The 19,804-nt window shown below is 40.5% G+C and overlaps 1 protein-coding gene across 1 annotated transcript; it reads left to right on the forward strand.

Annotated features, from left to right (window-relative positions):
• Nucleotides 1-1,893: 1,893 nt before the first annotated feature.
• On the forward strand, nt 1,894-18,998 carry IER3IP1 (immediate early response 3 interacting protein 1). The gene is made up of 3 exons (XM_040264532.1): nt 1,894-2,109; nt 14,928-15,029; nt 15,891-18,998. Exons 1-3 carry the CDS (start codon nt 2,019-2,021, stop codon nt 15,944-15,946), a joined length of 249 nt encoding a protein of 82 aa, XP_040120466.1. The 5' UTR covers nt 1,894-2,018; the 3' UTR covers nt 15,947-18,998.
• The last annotated feature ends 806 nt before the right edge of the window (nt 18,999-19,804 follow it).

The raw sequence follows: 19,804 nt of genomic DNA on the forward strand, positions 1-19,804 counted from the left end.
CTTGCTACAAAGCGTGGATTCTTGCCACAGGAGCTCAGTAGTTGTGAAGTCCAGACTTAGCTGTTGCATGGCATGTGGAATCTCCCCTGACCAGGGATCGACAGGTGTGCCCTACACTGGTAGGTGGATTCTTAACCACTGGACTACCAGGGAAGTCCTGGTGATTACATTTTAAAGGAATGGCTTTCAGGTCCTTGAGTAAGACACCCTTCAACAGTAGGAAAGTGAAGTCGCTCAGTCGTGTCCGACTCTTTGCGACCCCATGGACTGTAGCCTACCAGGCTCCTCCCTCCATGGGATTCTCCAGGCAAGAGTACTGGACTGGGTTGCCATTTCCTTCTCCAGGGGATCTTCCTGACCCAGGGATTGAACCCTGGTCTCCTGCATTCCAGGCAGACACTTTAACCTCTGAGCCACCAGGGAATATATCTCAAAGGGACAGAGGAAGGACTCACAGTCATAAATCCACTTTCGTAAGTGCTCTAAGAAGGTGTGGTCAGGGGCCTATTTTCAGGTGTGGGCTAGAACAAACAGTAAATTTTGGGGGGAGCCTTGAACTTTCTCAGGCAGGCACTTTAAGGGGGGGTGCTAGGGACTTCCGCGGTGGCTATGCCTACCAGTGCAGGAGATGCAGGTCTGATACCTGGGTTGAGAGGATCCCCTGAAGAAGGAAATGGCAACCACTCCAGCGTTCTTGCCTGGGAAATCCCATGGACAGAGGAGCCTGGTAGGCTACAGTCCATGGGGTCACAAAAGAGTTGGACACGACTTAGCAACTAAACAATAACAAGGGTCAATTCTTATGAACTGAGTTGTCAGAAACTAAGTCTTTTAATATGTGGATAGGGGATTGGATGAAATCATTTGTGTTGAGAATCTGTAGTTTTTATAGGCCAAGGTTGAGTTTGATCAAGGAGAGAATGTTTCTCATCCAGTAATTTTAAGACCTGTTGTAAGGTCAGATCACCCAAGATGGCTGTTCTCTTTCTCTCTGTGACCCCCTGCTCCACCAGGACCTGCTTCACCTACACCCTACACTAAGGACTGACCCACCCACACACTTGCCCCAACCCCAGCCAGTGACTGTTCTTGTAGAAGGAGCAGTGAAGGGCATGCCCCTCTGCCGGTTTCCTGGGTAACCCTGGTAACCAATCAGCCAAGGTGACAGCCAATTGCTCTGTAACTGGTAATTCCCCCATCCCCATCCGCCAACCCCAGCATTCCCCAGGAATGAAGGTTGCTGCCTCATCTTGCCCACCTTGGGGTGTCCCTCCAGGGCCTTGCTGTTGACAGTCAGTATTCCTGCTCTTGCCCTCTCATCCATTAAATCATTATTTCTGTTTCTGACTCCTGGGTTTTCCTTTGGTCTTGAACTCGGGCAAGCACAGTCCTTGGAGGCCTGTAGGGTGCAACTCAACCCATATTATTTCAGTTAAATTTTTATAAAAACTTGTATTTGCCTTTTTCATCTGTAAAACAGGAATTACTTATTAACATCTCATACAGCACTTGGGAGCATCTAGTACAGCGCTGTCCAGTGGAAGTATTGGACAAGCCCCCATGTCATTATCAATAACTTCATTGCCACATTAAAAAAAAATAGAAATAAACAATAAAAATTAATGTTTGCATTTTATTTACCTAATATAATAAAAACATTTCAACATGTAATCACTATTTTTAAATTATTGGGAGATTTTACGTTCTGTTTTCGTTCTGTGTATTTTACATTTACAACATCTCCGTTAGGGCCAGACACTATTCAAACGTTCAGTAAGCTGCCGCATTGGACAGCGCGGGTCTACACAGCTCAGCAGACACTCTCTGTAGAGGTGAGCGTAGGGCGGGTCTTAGCCAGACGGGGCGGAGCTTCTCAGGGCCCGGGGAGGGGGGGCGGGCGGAGCTTCTCAGAGCGCGTTTTGGGCCTCGCTGGCTGCCGTAGGAAGCGCCGGACGTGGCGGCGCCACGTCCCTTGCCGCCGGGGGAGAGGAATCAGTTGGGCCTCCGGGTGGGTGGCCATGGCCTTTACGTTGTACTCGCTGCTGCAGGCGGCCCTTCTCTGCGTCAATGCCATCGCCGTGCTTCACGAGGAGCGTTTCCTCAAGAACAGTGAGTGGGGCCGGTGGGCCGAACTGAGGGGGCGGCGGCGGATCTCGGGGATCGCAGACCCGAGTAGGGCCGCGTGAGAGGACCACCAGGGCAGGGACGGACGGGCGGCCAAGCGCTCGCCTCTTTGGGGCCCTCCCTTGGGTGGGGAAGCCGAGCCACTCTCGTCTCACGGGAGTGAAGATTGTTCCATAAAATCAATTAGGGTTAGGGTTAGGGTTGGACGCCCGCTGGGTGCCAGCCCTCGGGGGTCGGGAAGCGGAGATGAGGAGTAGAGCCGGGGACGCCATTGCCTGCAACTAGTTTAGGGTAGGAATCTAGTACACGTTTCCATAGCTGCTTTTAACTGTCAAAAATCTGAGGTGTGGGTTTTCAGTGAAAGAGGGAGGGACGAGGCTCATTTTGGAGCGTGGGTAGTTTGAAGAAGGAACTGATGGAGAGTCATTGGGGTTCCTGGGCTTTGGAGATAAGAGGAAAGGAAGCCTGTTGGGATTATCATAACATCCAGCTACGCGCATTCCAAGAAAAGTTTATTCAGCACGGTTTATCGGGTACCTGTGATGCGCCAGCCTAGAATCTGAGCGTACAGGGAAGACAGAAATTATGCCTACCGGGATCTCGCAATCCAGGGAGCTCCATGCCACTTGGGCAGGCTGCTTTTTTTCTGTCTGAGGCACAATTACCGCAGGATACTGCATGAGGGTACCTCGTTTGTCACAGCGTGCGGAACATGTCAGTGTAGATCACTGAAACTCAAACCCATGAGCAAGATTGATTCGTTTCATTTATTCCTTCAGGAGAGATTTATTGAGCACAAATATGTGCCAGCCCCATATAATAGGAGCTGAGGTTACAACAGTTATCCTACCCTTCTAATGGAAGTTACTCTAAGTAAAAACTGAAGAAGTACCGATAACAAGTATGCAAAATGTTACAAAAGAGATGTGTTGGGACATACTAACTTGTGAGTCTTTGAAATCTTGGAGGAAATATGTCTAACCGGAAACGTGATATGTATCAGTAGACATTAGGTGAAGGGTCAGGAAGTGAGGAGTAAAAAGCTGGTGTGAAAATTGGAAAGGTCCTAAGCAGGGCAGTGATGTGACCAGATTTGTGTTATTTGCAAGATCTTTCTGGGTACTTTATGGAGAACAGATCAGAAGTGTAGAAGAGTGGATGTGGAAAGCACCATTTCAAATAGGGCAAGTAGATATTGTGAGTATAATACAAATTGAATAGATATAAGAACAATAATGATACCTAATGCTTAACACTAATCGTGTGCCAGAATTTGTATCCAGTGCTTTACACATACTAACTTGTGTAACCCTTACAGGAACCCTGTGAGATAGGTACTGTTTTCATCCCTGCTTTACACGAAGTTGGAGGAAATGAAGAAATAGTAGCTGGAAGGGGATACGGGGATATGTTTTGTGGTGGTTTTGTTTTTAGGTGTCAGCAGCAACAGTGAGAACTAGTCAGGTTCTTTTGTTAAGTCAGTGCCATGAAAAACATGGGGAGAAAGTGAACACTGAAGCAAATATACAAATATAAAAAAGACAGAAGAGATGTAAGAAGGTATTCATATGCAGCATGTGGACCTTGGTTGACTTCTACTTCACACATCAACTGTAAAAAACATTTTGAAGATTCTAGTATGGACTAGATACTAGATGATGTTAAGGAATCACTGTACATCTTGTTAGTGTGATAAAGATGCATACTGAAATATTTAGGAGTGAAATATTATAGTACCAGCAATTTATTTTTAAAGAAATCAAGCAGAGAAAAAGATGAAGCACATAAGGCAAAAAAATCAAAATTTTTAAAAATTATTTGTTTAATTTTGGCTGTGCTAGGTCTTGGGTGCTGTGTGGGCTTTCTCTAGTTGCGGTGTGCAGCCTTCTCAGTGCAGTGGCCTCTGTTGCTGCAAAGCACGGGCTCTAGAGGTGTGGGCTTCCGTAGTTATGGCTCCCAGGCTCAAGAGCATAGGCGCAATAGTTGTGGCGCCTGGGCTTAGTTGCTCCATGGCACGTGGGTGCTTTCAGATCAGGGATTGAACCTGTGTCTCCTGCTTGGCAGACGGATTCTTAACTACTGAGCCATGAGGGAAGTCCCCCAAGTCAACAGTTATTACACAACATTGTAAATCAACTGTACTCCAATATAAAAGGTTTAAAAAATCAGCAAGTTATTAAATCTGAGTGATAAATATGTTTTAGAACTTTCATAATTAAAGGTTAGAAAAAAGAATGGCTAACAGGAAGGAAATAGTAATGAGAGAAAAATAAAAGATACAGGAGAGAAATGAGGTGATTGATAGCTCAAGGATTCTGAGAAGGTGGGTGGAGATGGGGCCTAAGGTACACATGGAGGAGATGGCATAAGTGGGAGGTGGGATACTTTCTTTATTGAAAAAGGAGCAAAAGTTAGCTGGAGAAGCAGGAGGTTCCTAGATTTGGTGGCAGAAAGTTTTTCTCCATTCCTTACAACAAATAGGCCAATCCCTGTGAGCATGGTGGAAAGATGTAGCAGCGAGCATGACACAGTGTCTTTGTTCTCAGAGAGGTAAAACATAAATAATTATACAGATAGTTGAGTCTAGGATAAATGCTTTGAAGGAAGAGAACTCGGTAAGAACCATGGGAATATAACCTCCTGGTTGAATTAGGACAGTGTTGGTTCCTAAGGAAATACCATTTAAAGCTAAGTCCTGGAATAGGAATAGGAATTAGTGTATTTTTGGTTACCTTTCAGACTTCTAAGTGGAGATGTAGGCATTTGTATATACAGGTCTGGCACCCAGAAGGGAGGTTTGGGGAGGATTTACACATGGGGATTTTTAGTGTTGGCTGGTAATTTCAAACCATTGGAATAAAGGCTGTTTCTCAGAGAGGTTCAGGGATTGAGTCCTGAAATTACTTATTCATGTCAGGGTTCTTGGTTGCAAGCAGCAGAAGCTGATTCTGGCTAATTAAGGAGAAGGAAATTTAATAAAAGATTTTTGGACAATAGAACAATGGAGCAGAGTGGAGAATGCAAAACATAGACATATATTTATATGGACACTTAATAAAGGTAACAGCAGAGTGTGATAGGAAGGTCGATAAAAGATTCTGGGTTAACTGGATTTCAAAAAGAAGTAAATTAATCTTGACCCTCTGCTTCATGCTAAACACAAAAGTCAATTGCAAGAACATTGTAGATCTAAGTGGGAAAGGTAAAAATAAAGCTGGAAGAAAACAATTTTTTTTTTTTTTTCTGAAAGGGCCATATTAAAAATACATAGCAAGCTTCTGCAGGCCAGGAGACAGAATTGAGGCTCTTAAGTGGGAATTAGCTGTTTATAAATGTAATACATCATTCTTTTTTTCCCCCCAGCTTTGAGATTGAATTGACGTATAACATTGTGTAAGATATCTGTGATGATTTGGTACACAAATATATTGCAGAATGCTTACCACAGTAAGGTTGGTTAACATATCCTTCACCTTACATAATTATCATTTTGTTGTAGATATTGTTTTAGTGAGAACATTTAAGATTTACTTTCAGAGCAGCTTTCAAGTAAACAGTGCAGTGTGTTAACTGTGGTCACCATGCTGGACAGTAGACCCCCAAATTGCTCATCTAGTAACTGAGAGTACCTTTTGACCAGTATCTCCTGATTTCCCCCTCACTCAGCTCCTGGCAGCCGCCATACTGCTGTCTCTTTCTGTGAGTTCAGTGGTTTTAGATCCCACATACAGGTGAGATAGCACAGTAGTAGTCTTCCTCTGAGTTATTTCAGTTAGCATAGTGTCCTCAGGGTCCATCTTTGTTGTCACATATGTCAAGCTTTCCTTATTTGTGGCTGAATAACATTTCACTGTGTATGTACATTACATTTTCTTTATTCATTCGTCAGTCAACACTTAGATTGTTTTCATGTCCTGGCAATTGTGAATAGTGCTGCAGTGGACATAGGAGTGCAAATATCTCTTCAAGGTAATGATTTCATCTCTTTTGGATAAATACTCAGAAATGGGATTACTAAATGTGTTTCTGTTTTAAATTTTTTGAGGAACCTTCATCCTGCTTTCCATAGCGCAGCTATATAAATTTACATTCCTGTGGACAGTGCACAAAGCTTCCCTTTTTTCCACATCTTTGCCAGCATTTATTGTCTCTTGTTTTTTTTGGTAATAGCCGTTCTAACAAGTGTGAGGTGATATTTCACTGTGGCTTTGACTTGCATTTCTCTGATGAATAGTGATGTTGAATACATTTTTGTGTACTTGTTGGCCATTTTTATGTCTTTGGAAAAATATCTGTTCAAGTTCTCTGCCCACTTTTAACCAGATTATTTGGAAATACAGTTATTAATGGAGAGCACTTCCAAAATGTTGGTGTGAGAACCTCCACTGGACCCTTTTTTCAATGAAACCACTATAACTAGTGAATATTATTTAAAAACAAACATTCAGAGTCACCGGGAATTGTCATAAGAGTATACAACAAACAGAGAAACTTTTTTTTCTGCCAAGAAAATCTATTAAAGCTCAGTAAGAGCAGTGAGACTCTCTTGCATTTGAGCCACATCCAGTTCTCCCTCCTCCCCTACTGGGGGGGTGGGGGGAGGAAATAATAAAGATTACAGTGAAAGTTAATGAAATATAGACCAGAAAAACAATAAAGAGAATTAACAAAACTAAAAGCTAGTTCTCTCAGAAGATTAACAAAATTGGCAAACATTTACCTCGACTGAGAAAAAAAGAAGACTCAGATGACTAAAGTCAGTGATGAAAGGAGACATCACTACCTTAGAGAATGAAAAGGATTTTAAGGGAATGGTGTGAACAACTGTATGCCAACAAATTAGATGATTTAGATGAAACGAACAAGTTTCTAGAAAGACCACAAACTATTGAACTGACTGATTAGACCTATAACATGTAAAGAGATTGAGTTAGTCGTTTAAAAACTTTGAACAAAGGAAAACCCAGGCTTCATTGCTGGATTCTGTCAAACATTTAAAGAAAACTTAATACCAAAATAGAGAGGAGAGAGGACATCCCAACTCATGCCTTGAGGCCAGTATTAACCTGGTATGAAAACCAGACACAGCACAAGCAAAGAAACCCCAGACCAGTATCTCTGATGAATATAAACACGAAAATTCTGTGCAGAACACTGGCAAACGAAACCAGGTGGGATTTACCCCAGGAGTGCAGGGTTGATTTAACCTTTTAAAATCAGTTTGATTCATCATATTAGTAAAATAAAAATTGCATGGTTATAACAGATGCAGAAAAAAATTTGACAAAACCCCATACCCTTTCATGGAGAAGGAAATGGCAACCCACTCCAGTACTCTTGCCTGGAGGGTCCCATGGATGGAGGAGCCTGGTGGGCTGCAGTCCACGGGGTCGCTAAGAGTCGGACACGACTGAGCGACTTCACTTTCACTTTCATGCATTGGAGAACCCACTCCAGTGTTCTTGCCTGGAGAATCCCAGGGACGGGGGAGCCTGGTGGGCTGCCGTCTATGGGGTCACACAGAGTCGGACACGACTGAAGAAACTTAGCATACCCTTTCATGATAAAACATTTGAGAAACTAGGAATAGGAAAGGACTTTCTCAATCTGATAAAGAACATCTATGAAAACCCCCCAGTGAGAGTTGTGTGAGCCTAAATAATAGAGAAATTCCTAAAGGAGGTAGATCTTAAAAAGTCAGTCAGGAGACCCCCCTGGTGGTCCAGTGGCTAAGATTCCATGCTCCCAATGCAGGGCGCCTGGGTTCTGTCCCTGGTCTAAAGATTCCATGTGCTGCAACCAAAACCTAATGCAGCTAAATAAGTAAATATTAAAAAACAAAAACCAGTAAGTCAGATTTGCATCAATGTTCAGAGAAATGAGGGCTTCTCTGGTGGCTTAGCGGTAAAAAATCTGCCTGTAGTACAGGAGACACAGGTTCAATCCCTGAGTCAGAAAATCCCCCTGGAGAAGGAAATGACAACCCACTCCAGTATTCAGAGCAGTCTGTGAGGCTACAGTGCATGGGGTCTCAAGAGTCAGACATGGCTCAGCAACTACACCACCACCACAGAGAAATGAACAAGGTGTTCCATAGGCCTTCCATATGATAGACATAGATGAGCGTGGCAGTTTATAAAACATTGAAGAAACTCTATAGATATATGTTTCTATTTAAATATATATTACTGAAAAGCATTTGTTTAATTTCGTCAAGGGTTAAATGGAAATTATTGTGTTGAATTGGGAATTATATTGAACCAAGAGAGATTAGTCTGAGTATACTAGATCATTCACTTCAGCAGTGTTCTTTTTGATCAAGGTAATTTTTTCAAACTTACATTAGTAGAGTTCTTTGTGTGGTTTATTAGGTACTTTTACATTTACAATAGCACTGCAAACTTGGTGACACAAAGCACGTTCATTTTCTTTCATAGAAATGGAAACTGATCTCAAAGAAGCTGAGGTTTGCCAGTGGCCTCAAAACTGTAGTTAATACTTTTTCTTCAAAATGTATCTAGCTGAAGATTGTTGACTGAACCTGGATGGATTACCCTTTTGTGTGTGACCTTTTGAAGTCTGGGCAGGGGAAGAACATTATGTGGTGTTTACAGTTAGTAACTTTTTCTGTTTAAGTTCATTCCTGAGATTGGCAGCAACAGCTGCTGGCTGGTCTTATCATTTTTTTTTCTGCTGGGCCCTCCAGCTATGGACAAGAAAGCTGCAGAGTTCAGTCTTTATCCTCTATTCTTCTAAAGCAATTATTTTCAACTCTTTCAAGTTTTAAATCATTGACCTACTATCGTGAAAGTGTTTAGCACAGTCATTCTTGTGTAAGCGCAAATACACACGTACTTCCCTTCTCCGCCTCTCACATCTCCAGCCAATTATTGGTAATATCAGTATTCCATATTTAATATGACTATGCATATTACAGCTGAACAGTAAAAGAAAAAATCATAATGTTATTCTTCTAGTTGATTTGTGGTTCAAGTGTAGAATTCTAGATTGGAACCACTTTTTCTAAAGTTCTAAGGACATTATTCCATTTAATTTTGTCATTTCCTTTATTGATGTTAAGTCTAATGCCATTCTGATTCCTGACTCTTTGTAGGTAGAGACCCTTTAGGATATTCTCTTTATCTTTGCGTGCACAGTCACTTCAGTCATGTCTGACTCTTTGCGACCCTATGTTCTGTAGCCCACCAGGCTCCTCTGTTCATGGGATTCTCCAGGCAAGAAGACTGGAGTGGGTTGCTGTGTCCTCCTCCAGAGGATCTTCCCAACCCAGGAGGTGAACCCCCATCTCTTACATCTCCTGCATTGGCAGGAAGGTTCTTTACCACTAGCACTACCTGGGAAGCCCTTTTATCTTTAGAGGTCTGAAATTTTACAATAATGTGGCAGTCTATGGGTCTCCTTTTCATTCATTGGGCTGTATCCTGATTGGGCCCATTTGGCCTAAAGGCTCATATCCCTCAGTTCTGGGATATCATCTCTGAATATGTGATTGATAATTCTTTTAAAAGCTTTTATTGGAGTAGAGTTGATTTACAGCGTTTGTGTTAATTTCAGGTGTACAGCAAAGTGAATCAGTTATATCCTTTTTTTTTTTTAAGATTCTTTTCCCATTAGGCCATTATAGAGTGTTGAGTAGAGTTCCCTGTGCTATACAGCAGGTTCTTATTATCTTTTTTTTATATATAGTAGTGTGTTTATGTTAATCCTAATATTTCCCAGATTATCCTTCCCCCATCCCTTGGTAATGATAAATTTGTTTTCTACATCCATGACTCTACTTATGTTTTGTAGTTCATTTGTAACCCCCCCCTTTTTTTTGATTCCACATATAAGTGATATCATAGTGATACGTCTTTCTGACTTCACTCAGTATGACAAACAGTCTCTAGGTCCGTCCTTGTTGCTGCAGATGGCATTATTTTGTTCTTACGGCTGAATAGTATTCCATTGTATATATGCACCATGTCATCTTTATCCATTCCTCTGTTGATGGACACTTATGTTGCTTCCATGTCCTAGCTGTTGAACATTGGGGTGCATGTATCTTTTTGAATTATGTTTTTCTCTGGGTATATGCCTAGGAGTGGGATTGCTGGATCATATGGTAGTTCTATTTTTAGTTTTTAAGGAACCTCCATACTGTTCTCCATAGTGGCGTAGTGACTGTATCAGTTTACATTCCCACCAACAGTGTAAGAGGGTCCCCTTTTCTTCACACCCTCTCCAGCATTTATTGTTTGTAGATTTTTTGATGATGGCCATTCTGACCTGTGTCAGTTAATACCTCGTAGTTTTGACTTCCTTTTCTCTGATAATTAGTGATGTTGAACATCTTTGTATGTGCTTTTTGGCCACCTCATTAGAGAATTCTTTCCTGGTTTTTCTTTGCTCTTTCTGGAACTCCAGTTATTTTGACATATTGATACTCCTTTTTTGATGTTTTTCTTGTCTTGTAGGTGTCTTCAGCTTAGTGTGTCAGCCTCTTTTGAACTTTTTATGCTGATAGAGCAAGAACAAGTGCTCCTTTTTTACGTTCCCTTTTTCATGGCATCTTGTTCTCTGACTTTTGTAGCTGCAATAGTTTTTCTCTGAGGATGGTCGTTGTTTTTTTTTTTTTTTTTTTTTAATGAACTTCTTGCATTCTTTCTTCCTCAGAGCCGCCTTTTCTTGCTTTACTCTATCCTGCCATGTTCAGAATCATTCCCTCTTGATTGTCAGTTCATTCTAAAGAGTAAACCCTGAGAGGCTCTTTGGAAGCTCTGTGTATATGGTTGGGATTTAGTCACCAGTGGGCGTCCCAGTTAAATTCGCCGTTTCATTAAAGCCCCCTGTATGTCACTAACTGAAGTCTTCCTGGGCAGCTGGTCAATTTCCAGAGTAATTTTGCAACTTCCTGTCTGCAGAATGTAAGTATTCTTATGTTCCAGACTTATGTGATACACAAGCAGGGAAGGCGGGCAGGAGTCTGACACTTGGGTTTGTAGACCTTAATTAATTCAGTCCACCTTCCCGAGATTTCCCCAGGTCTGGAGCTTCCCTGCTTCAGTCTCCACTGAGAGTAAACCTGTCTCCTGAGGGTTAAGAGAGAGGGAAACTCTTCCCATCAGTTCAGTCTAGGGAAAGGGAGGCAGGGATGAGCGGCGCTTACTGCTCCTGTGGGGACTTTCAGTTAGTCCTCCTGTGTTTCCAAAACTGCGTCACCCTCACTGGCATTTTGAAGTTTCGAGTTTTCTGGATTCTCGGCGCGATTCGCCTCAGTTTTTTATTGTGTGCTCCCTGGAGGCTTAGGTTTCAGTTTTCTCTGCTAAGTCAGTTATTGTTTATCTTTTGTTGTTGTTGTTTGGATTAACTTCTCTTGCCTGGGGACTTCTTTCTTATTACTCTTGTAAGCTCAGTGGCAAGAGAATCCACCTGCCAGTGCAGGAGACACGGGAGATGTGAGTTGGATTCCTGGGTCGGGAAAGTCCCCTGGAAATGGCAACCCACTCTAGTATTCTTGCCTAGAAAATTCCATGGACAGAGGAGCTACAGTCCACGGGGTCGCAAAGAGTTGGACATACACTAATGTCATTTTTAGTAGATTTCGGGAGAAGTCTAAGTTAAAAGTGTTTGTCCATTGATAGGGTTTAGGACATGCTACCCCCAAATAAGTCACCATGGCGTGTTGAACATCTTAAGCTGAAGGAATTAGAGAAAACACCAGAAGCAGTGATCACCCCACCCTCCCCGCTCACTGCCCCTTCTTTCCTGAAAGCAGGAGATAAGTTTCTCATGTGAAAGGTATCCTCCCCATACCAGAAGGAAGGGAGACTTCTTAGCACCAGAGACAGGGAACTGAGGGCCAGACAGACTGTATTACTTTATTACGTTACCCATAGCCCAAATGCCTTTTCTTGTTAATTCGTCACAAATTTATTCCATTGTCTAAAACAGAAAAGTTTCCTGTTCTGCTCACTTTTTAGGTCTTCATTTTCTTGTGAAGACTCCCAGGTACATGTAAAACCTTAATAAACTTTGTATGCTTTTCTGTTAATGTCTTTGTCAGTTTAATTTTCAGACATAACCAAGGACCCTAAGAGGGTCAAGGAAACATTCTTCCTTACAGTAATCATTATGTTTACCTGAACCAGGCTGCTTTCTTACTGTGCAGAGTTGTTAAGTAGGTTTATATGAGCAAGACTAATCTGGTTTGGAAAATAATACAACTGGTGGTGGTGGCCATTCTGTGTTTTATGTCTTTTCAAGACACGATTGTGAAATAATTTTCACCACATTATAAGTAGTTAAAGGCTGGTACTACACCTCTGAACTTAGATGACAAAAAGAGAATTGCCATATAGTAGAGAATACTGATTTGAGCTACCTAGAAAAGTGAGAGAAAGAAAATACCTAGAAAATATGTGGGAGAAAGAAACTATAGAACTGTTATATAGTAAAAGTAAATGTTGGAGAAATAGCATAAATATATTTGCTTGCCAGAGATCCAGAAGTAGGAAGCAAGCAAAATGCAGGTTTGAGATTGTTTTTAACTTGGAGAGATGTGTGCATTTAATATTGGAGGATTTCTTCCTCCCTGTCTCAAAGCTACAACTGAATGATTGGTTTGTGTTACGCTTTGTGTATCTTAAAAATAAAGAAACATGGTTCTTTGGAAACAATCTTAAGGTTTACCATACCTTTCTTTATCCAAAGTTAACTTGATTTGCTATAAATTCAGTTTAATTCTACAAATGTATATTAAGTACTTGCTCTGGGGTGGGGGAGAAGGGAAAGGTAAAGAAAGACTAAATTTAGTTCTAGGAATTTATAATATGATTTACAATCAGTAGTTACTGTTTGGGTAAAACAAGTTTTATTATGACATAGAGGGGAATTAGGAAAGGCCTTGACTTTAAAGTCAGACAGACCTGGATTACTTTGCCAACAAAGGTCCATCTAGTCAAGGCTATGGTTTTTCCAGTGGTCATGTATGGATTTGAGAGTTGGACTATAAAGAAGGCTGAGCGCTGAAGAATTGATGCTTTTGAACTGTGGTGTTGGAAAAGACTCTTGAGAGTCCCTTGGACTGCAAGGAGATCCAACCAGCCCATCCTAAAAGAGATCAGTCCTGAATATTCATTGAAATGACTGATGCTGAAGCTGAAACTCCAATGCTTTGGCCACCTGATGCGAAGACATGACTCATTTGAAAAGACCCTGATGCTGGGAAAGATTGAGGGCAGGAGGAGAAGGGGACGACAGAGGATGAGATGGTTGGATGGCATCACCAACTTGATGGACATGGGTTTGGGTGGACTCTGGGAGTTGGTGATGGACAGGGGGGCTGGCATGCTGCGGTTCATGGGGTTGCAAAGAGTCGGACACGACTGAGCAACTTAACCAAGACCTGGATTCAGAAGCTGCCTTTAACATGTATAGCAGTTAGTGGGAATTGAGTGTGACTAGCAGTACTTGGAGGGTTGTGGTATGATACAGGGCTAGCACTTTAAGGAGCTTCTGACTTCACTCAGTAGACGATGGAAATCATCACACATTGTGAGCTAGAAAGATCTGGCCCTTTAAGGGAGAAAGAGGTTGAGAGGAAATTGCAGAGGCATCTATTGAGAGTCTGGCCAAAGATGGCAGAGGCTGTGATATTAACCACTGTGATGGAGGTTGAGCTCTGGGAGCTCGAAACGAGTAACACCTCTGTGGACTAGGAAGGCTGTGGGCACAGGTGAGCTAGGTCTTGAAGGGTGAGTGGGAGTCAAAACATACCTATTTTGTTTTGAACTTGAGTTTTATATTAGTTTTATACCATAGCATATCTCAGTATTGATGTGACCAAAAAAGCAACCATTATTTAACCTTTATTTCAACCAAGTAAAAGTTGATTAAGCAATATGAAATCTTGTTACCTGATACTTGGTTCTTTCACATATAAAATAAAAACTTTTTTTCCATCTTCAGGTTAAAGGGTTAGCATGTCAGGAATTCATTAAGCCCTGTAGTCATAGGAGATTTAAAAAATACCTAGTCATATGAGATATGAAAAGTGGACCTGAAATAAGGACAAGAGAAGGACATTGCAGAAATGAGGATGTGTGAGCCTCTAGAAGAATGTGTAAGGCAATAAAAAAAAAGATGAACAAATAAAGGTAAAGAAGTAATGATTTATATTATCAGGAAAATGATAAAAGAAGGTAAAAGACCCATTTACTGAAAATAAGTGGGATTAGAGTTAGATAGTAGGCTAAATTCCTCACCTCAAAATTGAGAAATGAGGAGGAATGGTCAATTTAAAAAGATGTACCTCTGTTGGCATGCTATGAAGGCCTATCCAAGCTGTGAACAGGTTTGTATTAACATTTCCCCAGGTGAACACATAGTGAACCTTAGATACAACACCTTTATACTAGTAATTACGTTGGGTTTTATGAATTCTGAGTTGAACTAATGTATTATTCAATTTGACAGTATGCTTTGGTTTTCAGTTCTGACCTGAAAAATGTTTTGTTTAAAAAAGAAGAAAGAAAAGAGTTAGATTGTCACAACAGTCATCTTTACTGAATTTAGTGCCATGGAATAATTTACTAGGCTGTAGTTTATTTTATAAAATTAAAAGGGAAATTAAATGTGCTACTTATCAAAAGTAAAAAATAGGCTCTAAAATTTTTAAATCATATGATATATTTTATGTCTTTAACAGAGACTCAGAGTTATGTTTTAGAAGGTGATTAATGAGGGAGCAAGGCAAGTGCATAATAAATTTTAACACAGCTTATCATCTTTATGTTCTTCAGTTGGCTGGGGAACAGACCAGGGAATTGGAGGATTCGGAGAAGAGCCAGGAATTAAATCCCAGCTAATGAACCTTATTCGATCTGTAAGAACCGTGATGAGAGGTAAGAAGCAAAACTAGTAGAACACTTTCATTTCAGTTTTGTGGTTTAAGTAGCAAAACTTCCAAGTGTGAATGTCATTTTTGTAGTGGGAACTTTTTTCTGTTTGACTTGGCTTTACTGCTTAAAAAGTGACTAGTTTCTTTCCCCTCTTGCCTTTTCTTTATATTTAAGCCAACTGATGAGATGGAATGCTCAGTGATGTGATGTTTCTTTGCTACCTGCATGTCACCTCTCGGGGTTGAAAGACATTAGTGTTCTTGCCTTTTAGAAATTCTTTTTGTTTCTAAGTAGAACAGTTATCTAGAGTCCTGTAAGACTTTCAAAAGAAAAATACAGGCCCCGTGTCTGTTATTTTATTAGAAAATATTTTAGAACAACTCAGGAGTTCAAAACCTTTTATTAGAAACTATTAAAATTAGAGTCTCTTACTACCTCTACCTCTGTCTGTCTGTTAGCTGCTTTCATCACAGCTTTGGGTAGAATGATAAATAAGTTCATTCTTCATTTAGTGATGAAGCTTCTTTGCACTGTATTTCTAATGTCAGATGTCACTGGCAACCATGTGGGTCTACTCCTGCCTGGGTCCAGTTTGCTTGTGTTCCCAGAGCTGCTCCAGCACTATCCCCAGATTACTTTGTATTAATCCAGTTGTGCCAGTGTGACCCTTATCCCAGTCACACAAGCCCTCTTTCAAATAAGTTTTGGATTTTATGATCCAATGCATGTTTGAATGTTGCTATGTGATAAGGATTTGCAATGTGATTCTGATGACATACTGTATTTCTACCTTCCTGATGCTAGTAACTATGACTTAGTTTTTTTCTGATTTGTTTCATAATTAAATTTGTTTTTTCTTTGCAGTGCCATTGATAATAGTAAACTCAATTGCAATTGTATTACTTTTACTATTTGGGTGAAGATCAATGGGGGAAATGGAGACTCCGAAGAAGAGCTGCCAGCAGAAGTTATTACTTCAGTCTTTATTGAAGTAGACATGTCTTAGCTGGCTCTCCTTGGACTTGACAAAAATGTAAACCTGACAATAAAACCAGTCCCTATTTATCTGATTTTTTTAAATGTTGCACTTACAGTTTTATTGTAAAAAGATCAGGTCATCAGAGGCCATAACTATTGAGGATTGCTGACTGCTGATAAAAGTTCATGCTATGGAAAAGACTGTTAAAAGGGTGCAGGACTGTCACTTCTATGTTTTTAGAGATTTCTCTCTTTGACTTCTCAGGGATGAATTTTTTTTCAAAGTTCTTGTAACTTAGTTATGATGTGAGAACGATTATCCTCCTAGATGAAATTTAAAGGATTTTTAAAATATAAAATGTTAGGTAATTTGGATTGTTTTATTTTGAACTCGTTGGTTAAGTATTCTGTCTGTATACTGTCTCAGCTATGAAAAATTCAAATCCATAGTAACTATTGAGGAGCAATACTCTGATTTCTGGGAGAGTTCTAATTTTCTTAAGTTGGATAGTCACATGTTGATTGGGTTTTTAAGTTTCATTTTAAGTTTGATTCATGCATTTGTTATTTTATTAATTGGCCTGAATGATGAGACCAGATCAGTATCTACATATTTCCAAAGGTTAAAGAAAAATCTGTATAGAAAAGTCTATGCCCTTTTTAACAATGATGACTTATTTTTTTTAATCAGCATAAATAGTAGCCTGCAAGAGCAATCCTAAACAATCACCATTAAACCACACTATGTAAGAAGACTTTACTGTTAAGCATTTACCTCCCCAAATTATCACGTTTCTTGGAGTAGCACATTAAGGGGTGTGATTGGTGATTCTTCATTCTGTCAGTCACTAGAGCATTCATGGTGGATAAATTGTCTTTTGTTTTGTTTTTATGTCTTAGACCATCCCATATTTGTTTACCCCATAATACCGTTTTATGCAGAAAGATTAAGACAATGTAAATGGTTTTTCTGGAAATTAGTAAATAATGCTTTAAAAGGGGTGGAAAGGCATCTGTGTTTAAAAGAGAACATTTGTAAATAAAATTCAGTTTCCAAGTCAAACACTTGTTTTTGTACCTTAGTATATACCTGTCAGCTTAATCTTATTTTGTGTGTAATACTTACTCTGTATGTTCTTTGCTCTAAAATCATTGAACACAGATTTAATGAGTTTCTTTTTTCTTCAATGAATTAACAGCATTGCTGACATATATCAGGACAACTCACGAACAGTTCTGATTCTGTGACTTAAGGACAGGTATTAGATGCCTGTTGGCCATGCCTGAGCTGGAGATGGAAGATCTTTGAGTAGGGGTGCCTTATAGCTGAACCAAAGAAGTTGATGAGGGATCCTTAGTTGATTTGTTGGCTAATGGGAGTAACTAACATATTTTGCACTTAAAGGCAATTTAAGAATCTGACGCATGAATTTGAATTTAAGCTGTTGAACAGATTCAAAAGTAGCAGTTAACTGAGGGCACTCCTGTTTCTCCACAGGCAATGAGCCATATAGAATTTTAAAGAGAAAGAAGAGACCTTGGCCTGATAGCATTTTATTGAAGATGTTAAAACTCACTTTTATACTCATTTAATGTTGAGATACTGTCCAAGTTCACCTTTCAATGGAGAGCAGTCACAGCAGGGCAGGATCAGAGTATTCTGTAGCAAAGTGGTTCTGAGGAAAGTGCAACATGGGCATCGAAGTATTTCCTCTCTAGGAGCTTCCCTGGTGGTCTAGTGCTTAAGCATCTGCCTTCCAATGCAAGGGACACAGGTTTGATCCCAGGTACGGTCGGATCCTACATGCCATGGAGTAACTAAGTCTATGCGCCACAGCAACTGAGCCTGTGCTCTAGACTCCTCATGCTGAAATCACTGAAGCCTGCTGGCCTACAACCTGTTCTCCGCAACAAGAGAAGCTTCTGCAAAAAGAAATCAGCACACAACTAGGGAGTAGTTCCCACTCTGCAACTAGAGAAAGCCTGCTCACAGCAACGAAGACCCACCACCGCCAAGTAATAAGTCTTAAAAAGATGAAAGGAAAAAAAAGAGCTTTCTCCCTAAAGGCCTCTTACACAGTTCTAGCTCTACTGTGCCTGAAAATAGGTGTGTAAACTTGCACAGGTTAACCCTGGTTTCCCCAGGGAAGTTGCGATGCAGTAACGATGCAGTCTTGTTTTAGTAGAAGGTAACTTAAGTGCCTGCCTGCCTGCCAACATCTTCCCACTTAGCCATTCTTAGGATTAACAATCTGATTATTTTGGACTCCAAATACCTGTAGTGTTAATGGTCTTGTGTATTCTGACCCTGTGTCTATATGCCTATGACCTAGGATGAAGGGTTTTGACTGTAGTCTGTACATACTCAAGTTCATAGCCTATTCCTTAATCAAGTGGTTTTCAAACTTCGATTGTTAATAGCAGAACTGGGTTTCCAAAAGAAGAATAATTTGGAAGTGTAATCCTCTAGTATCTTAAACAGATGGCAGACCTCCCTGGTGGTCCAGTAGTTAAGAATCTGCCTTGCAATGCAGGGGACACAGGTTTGATCCTTGGCCAGGGAATTAAGATCCCACAGGCTTCAGGGCACCTAAGCCCATGTGCCACAATGAAGAACCCACAGGCTGTAATGAACACCCAGCACAGCCAGAAATAATAAAACAGATGGGAGCAGGTCCATTTTTGTATATCAGTTGAAGCACAATGAGACTCATAGGCCCACTGTTCAGCATCCACTCTTAACAAGCTTCCTAAGGTTCTTCCACCAAACCCTAAGCTTTCAAAAATATTGTTATGAAGTATTTAAAAAAAAAAACAAACCCTGCTTTTGTGGAGTAGGCATGGTGATGTGCGTGAAAGTCATCTTTACCAGGTCACTAACCTTTGATCCTAGATAAAAAAGATGTTCTGAAATGTTTTTTGTGTGTGAAATAAGTTACTTTCCTACTGACTTGTAACCAAAGTTATTACCAATAATAAAATTTTGATACCAAGCATAATGGAAATCTTATTTGCTGAAATTTTCCTTGGCCTCTGATTGGTCATTAGATGTCAGATATTGTGAAAACATTTTGTGCAAGGTCCTGGGACACATACTGGACAGTATCCACAGACACTCATGATCAAGATAAGTTAGATACTCATGATGAATTTAAGTTTAGGAATTCTATTCCTTTCTAGTTCTGATACTGTCTCATTTACATCTCTACTCCTCTGGGGTTTTGTCCCATTTTTTTCTCTTGAGGTCCCATCCCATCTTGACTCATCTTGCCCTTTGGCAGGCAAAGTTATTTGAATCTTTTGTGAAGAGGAAGCCATTAGTCATGGTCTATTATTCCACATCTCAGTGAAAGACACCATACCACCCAATTGCCCAAACCCAGGAACCTAGTAATTACCTTGACGCCTTCCTCTCCCTTACCGTTAACCTAATCTTCCACCAATTTCTGACTGCTTACCTCCGAAAGATCTTGAATTTGTTTGCTTTGTTTCCACACAGTTTAAGCATCTCTCTTGTAGCCCTGCAATAAGATTCTTATCCAGTCTCACATAACATTTTGGCACCTCTCCCATCTGTTCCATATTGCAGCCAGAGTAAGTGTTTAAAAAAATACATGCTTTGATATTACCTACTTAAAATCCTTTGGTGGTGGTTTAATTTGATCAAACACACAGCTCCTAGTTCTGAAGGTGAAATTAGGAATAGTTTACATTTCCTTCTACCGGCCCTCCAGCAGAAAACTTTGACTTAACAAATATGAGATGAAAGCAACCTGCAGTCCCAGTGAGGAAGAAAAGCA

The sequence above is a fragment of the Oryx dammah genome, unplaced genomic scaffold (assembly GCF_014754425.2).
Source record: "Oryx dammah isolate SB20612 unplaced genomic scaffold, SCBI_Odam_1.1 HiC_scaffold_22, whole genome shotgun sequence".
Lineage (NCBI taxonomy): Eukaryota > Metazoa > Chordata > Mammalia > Artiodactyla > Bovidae > Oryx > Oryx dammah.

Coding starts and splice junctions, on each gene's coding strand:
- IER3IP1 (XM_040264532.1), top strand. CDS start 2,019: ATGGCCTTTACGTTGTACTCGCTGCTGCAGGCGGCCCTTCTCTGCGTC. Junction 2,110..14,927: donor GGAGCGTTTCCTCAAGAACA/GTGAGTGGGGCC, acceptor TATGTTCTTCAG/TTGGCTGGGGAACAGACCAG. Junction 15,030..15,890: donor TGTAAGAACCGTGATGAGAG/GTAAGAAGCAAA, acceptor TTTTCTTTGCAG/TGCCATTGATAATAGTAAAC.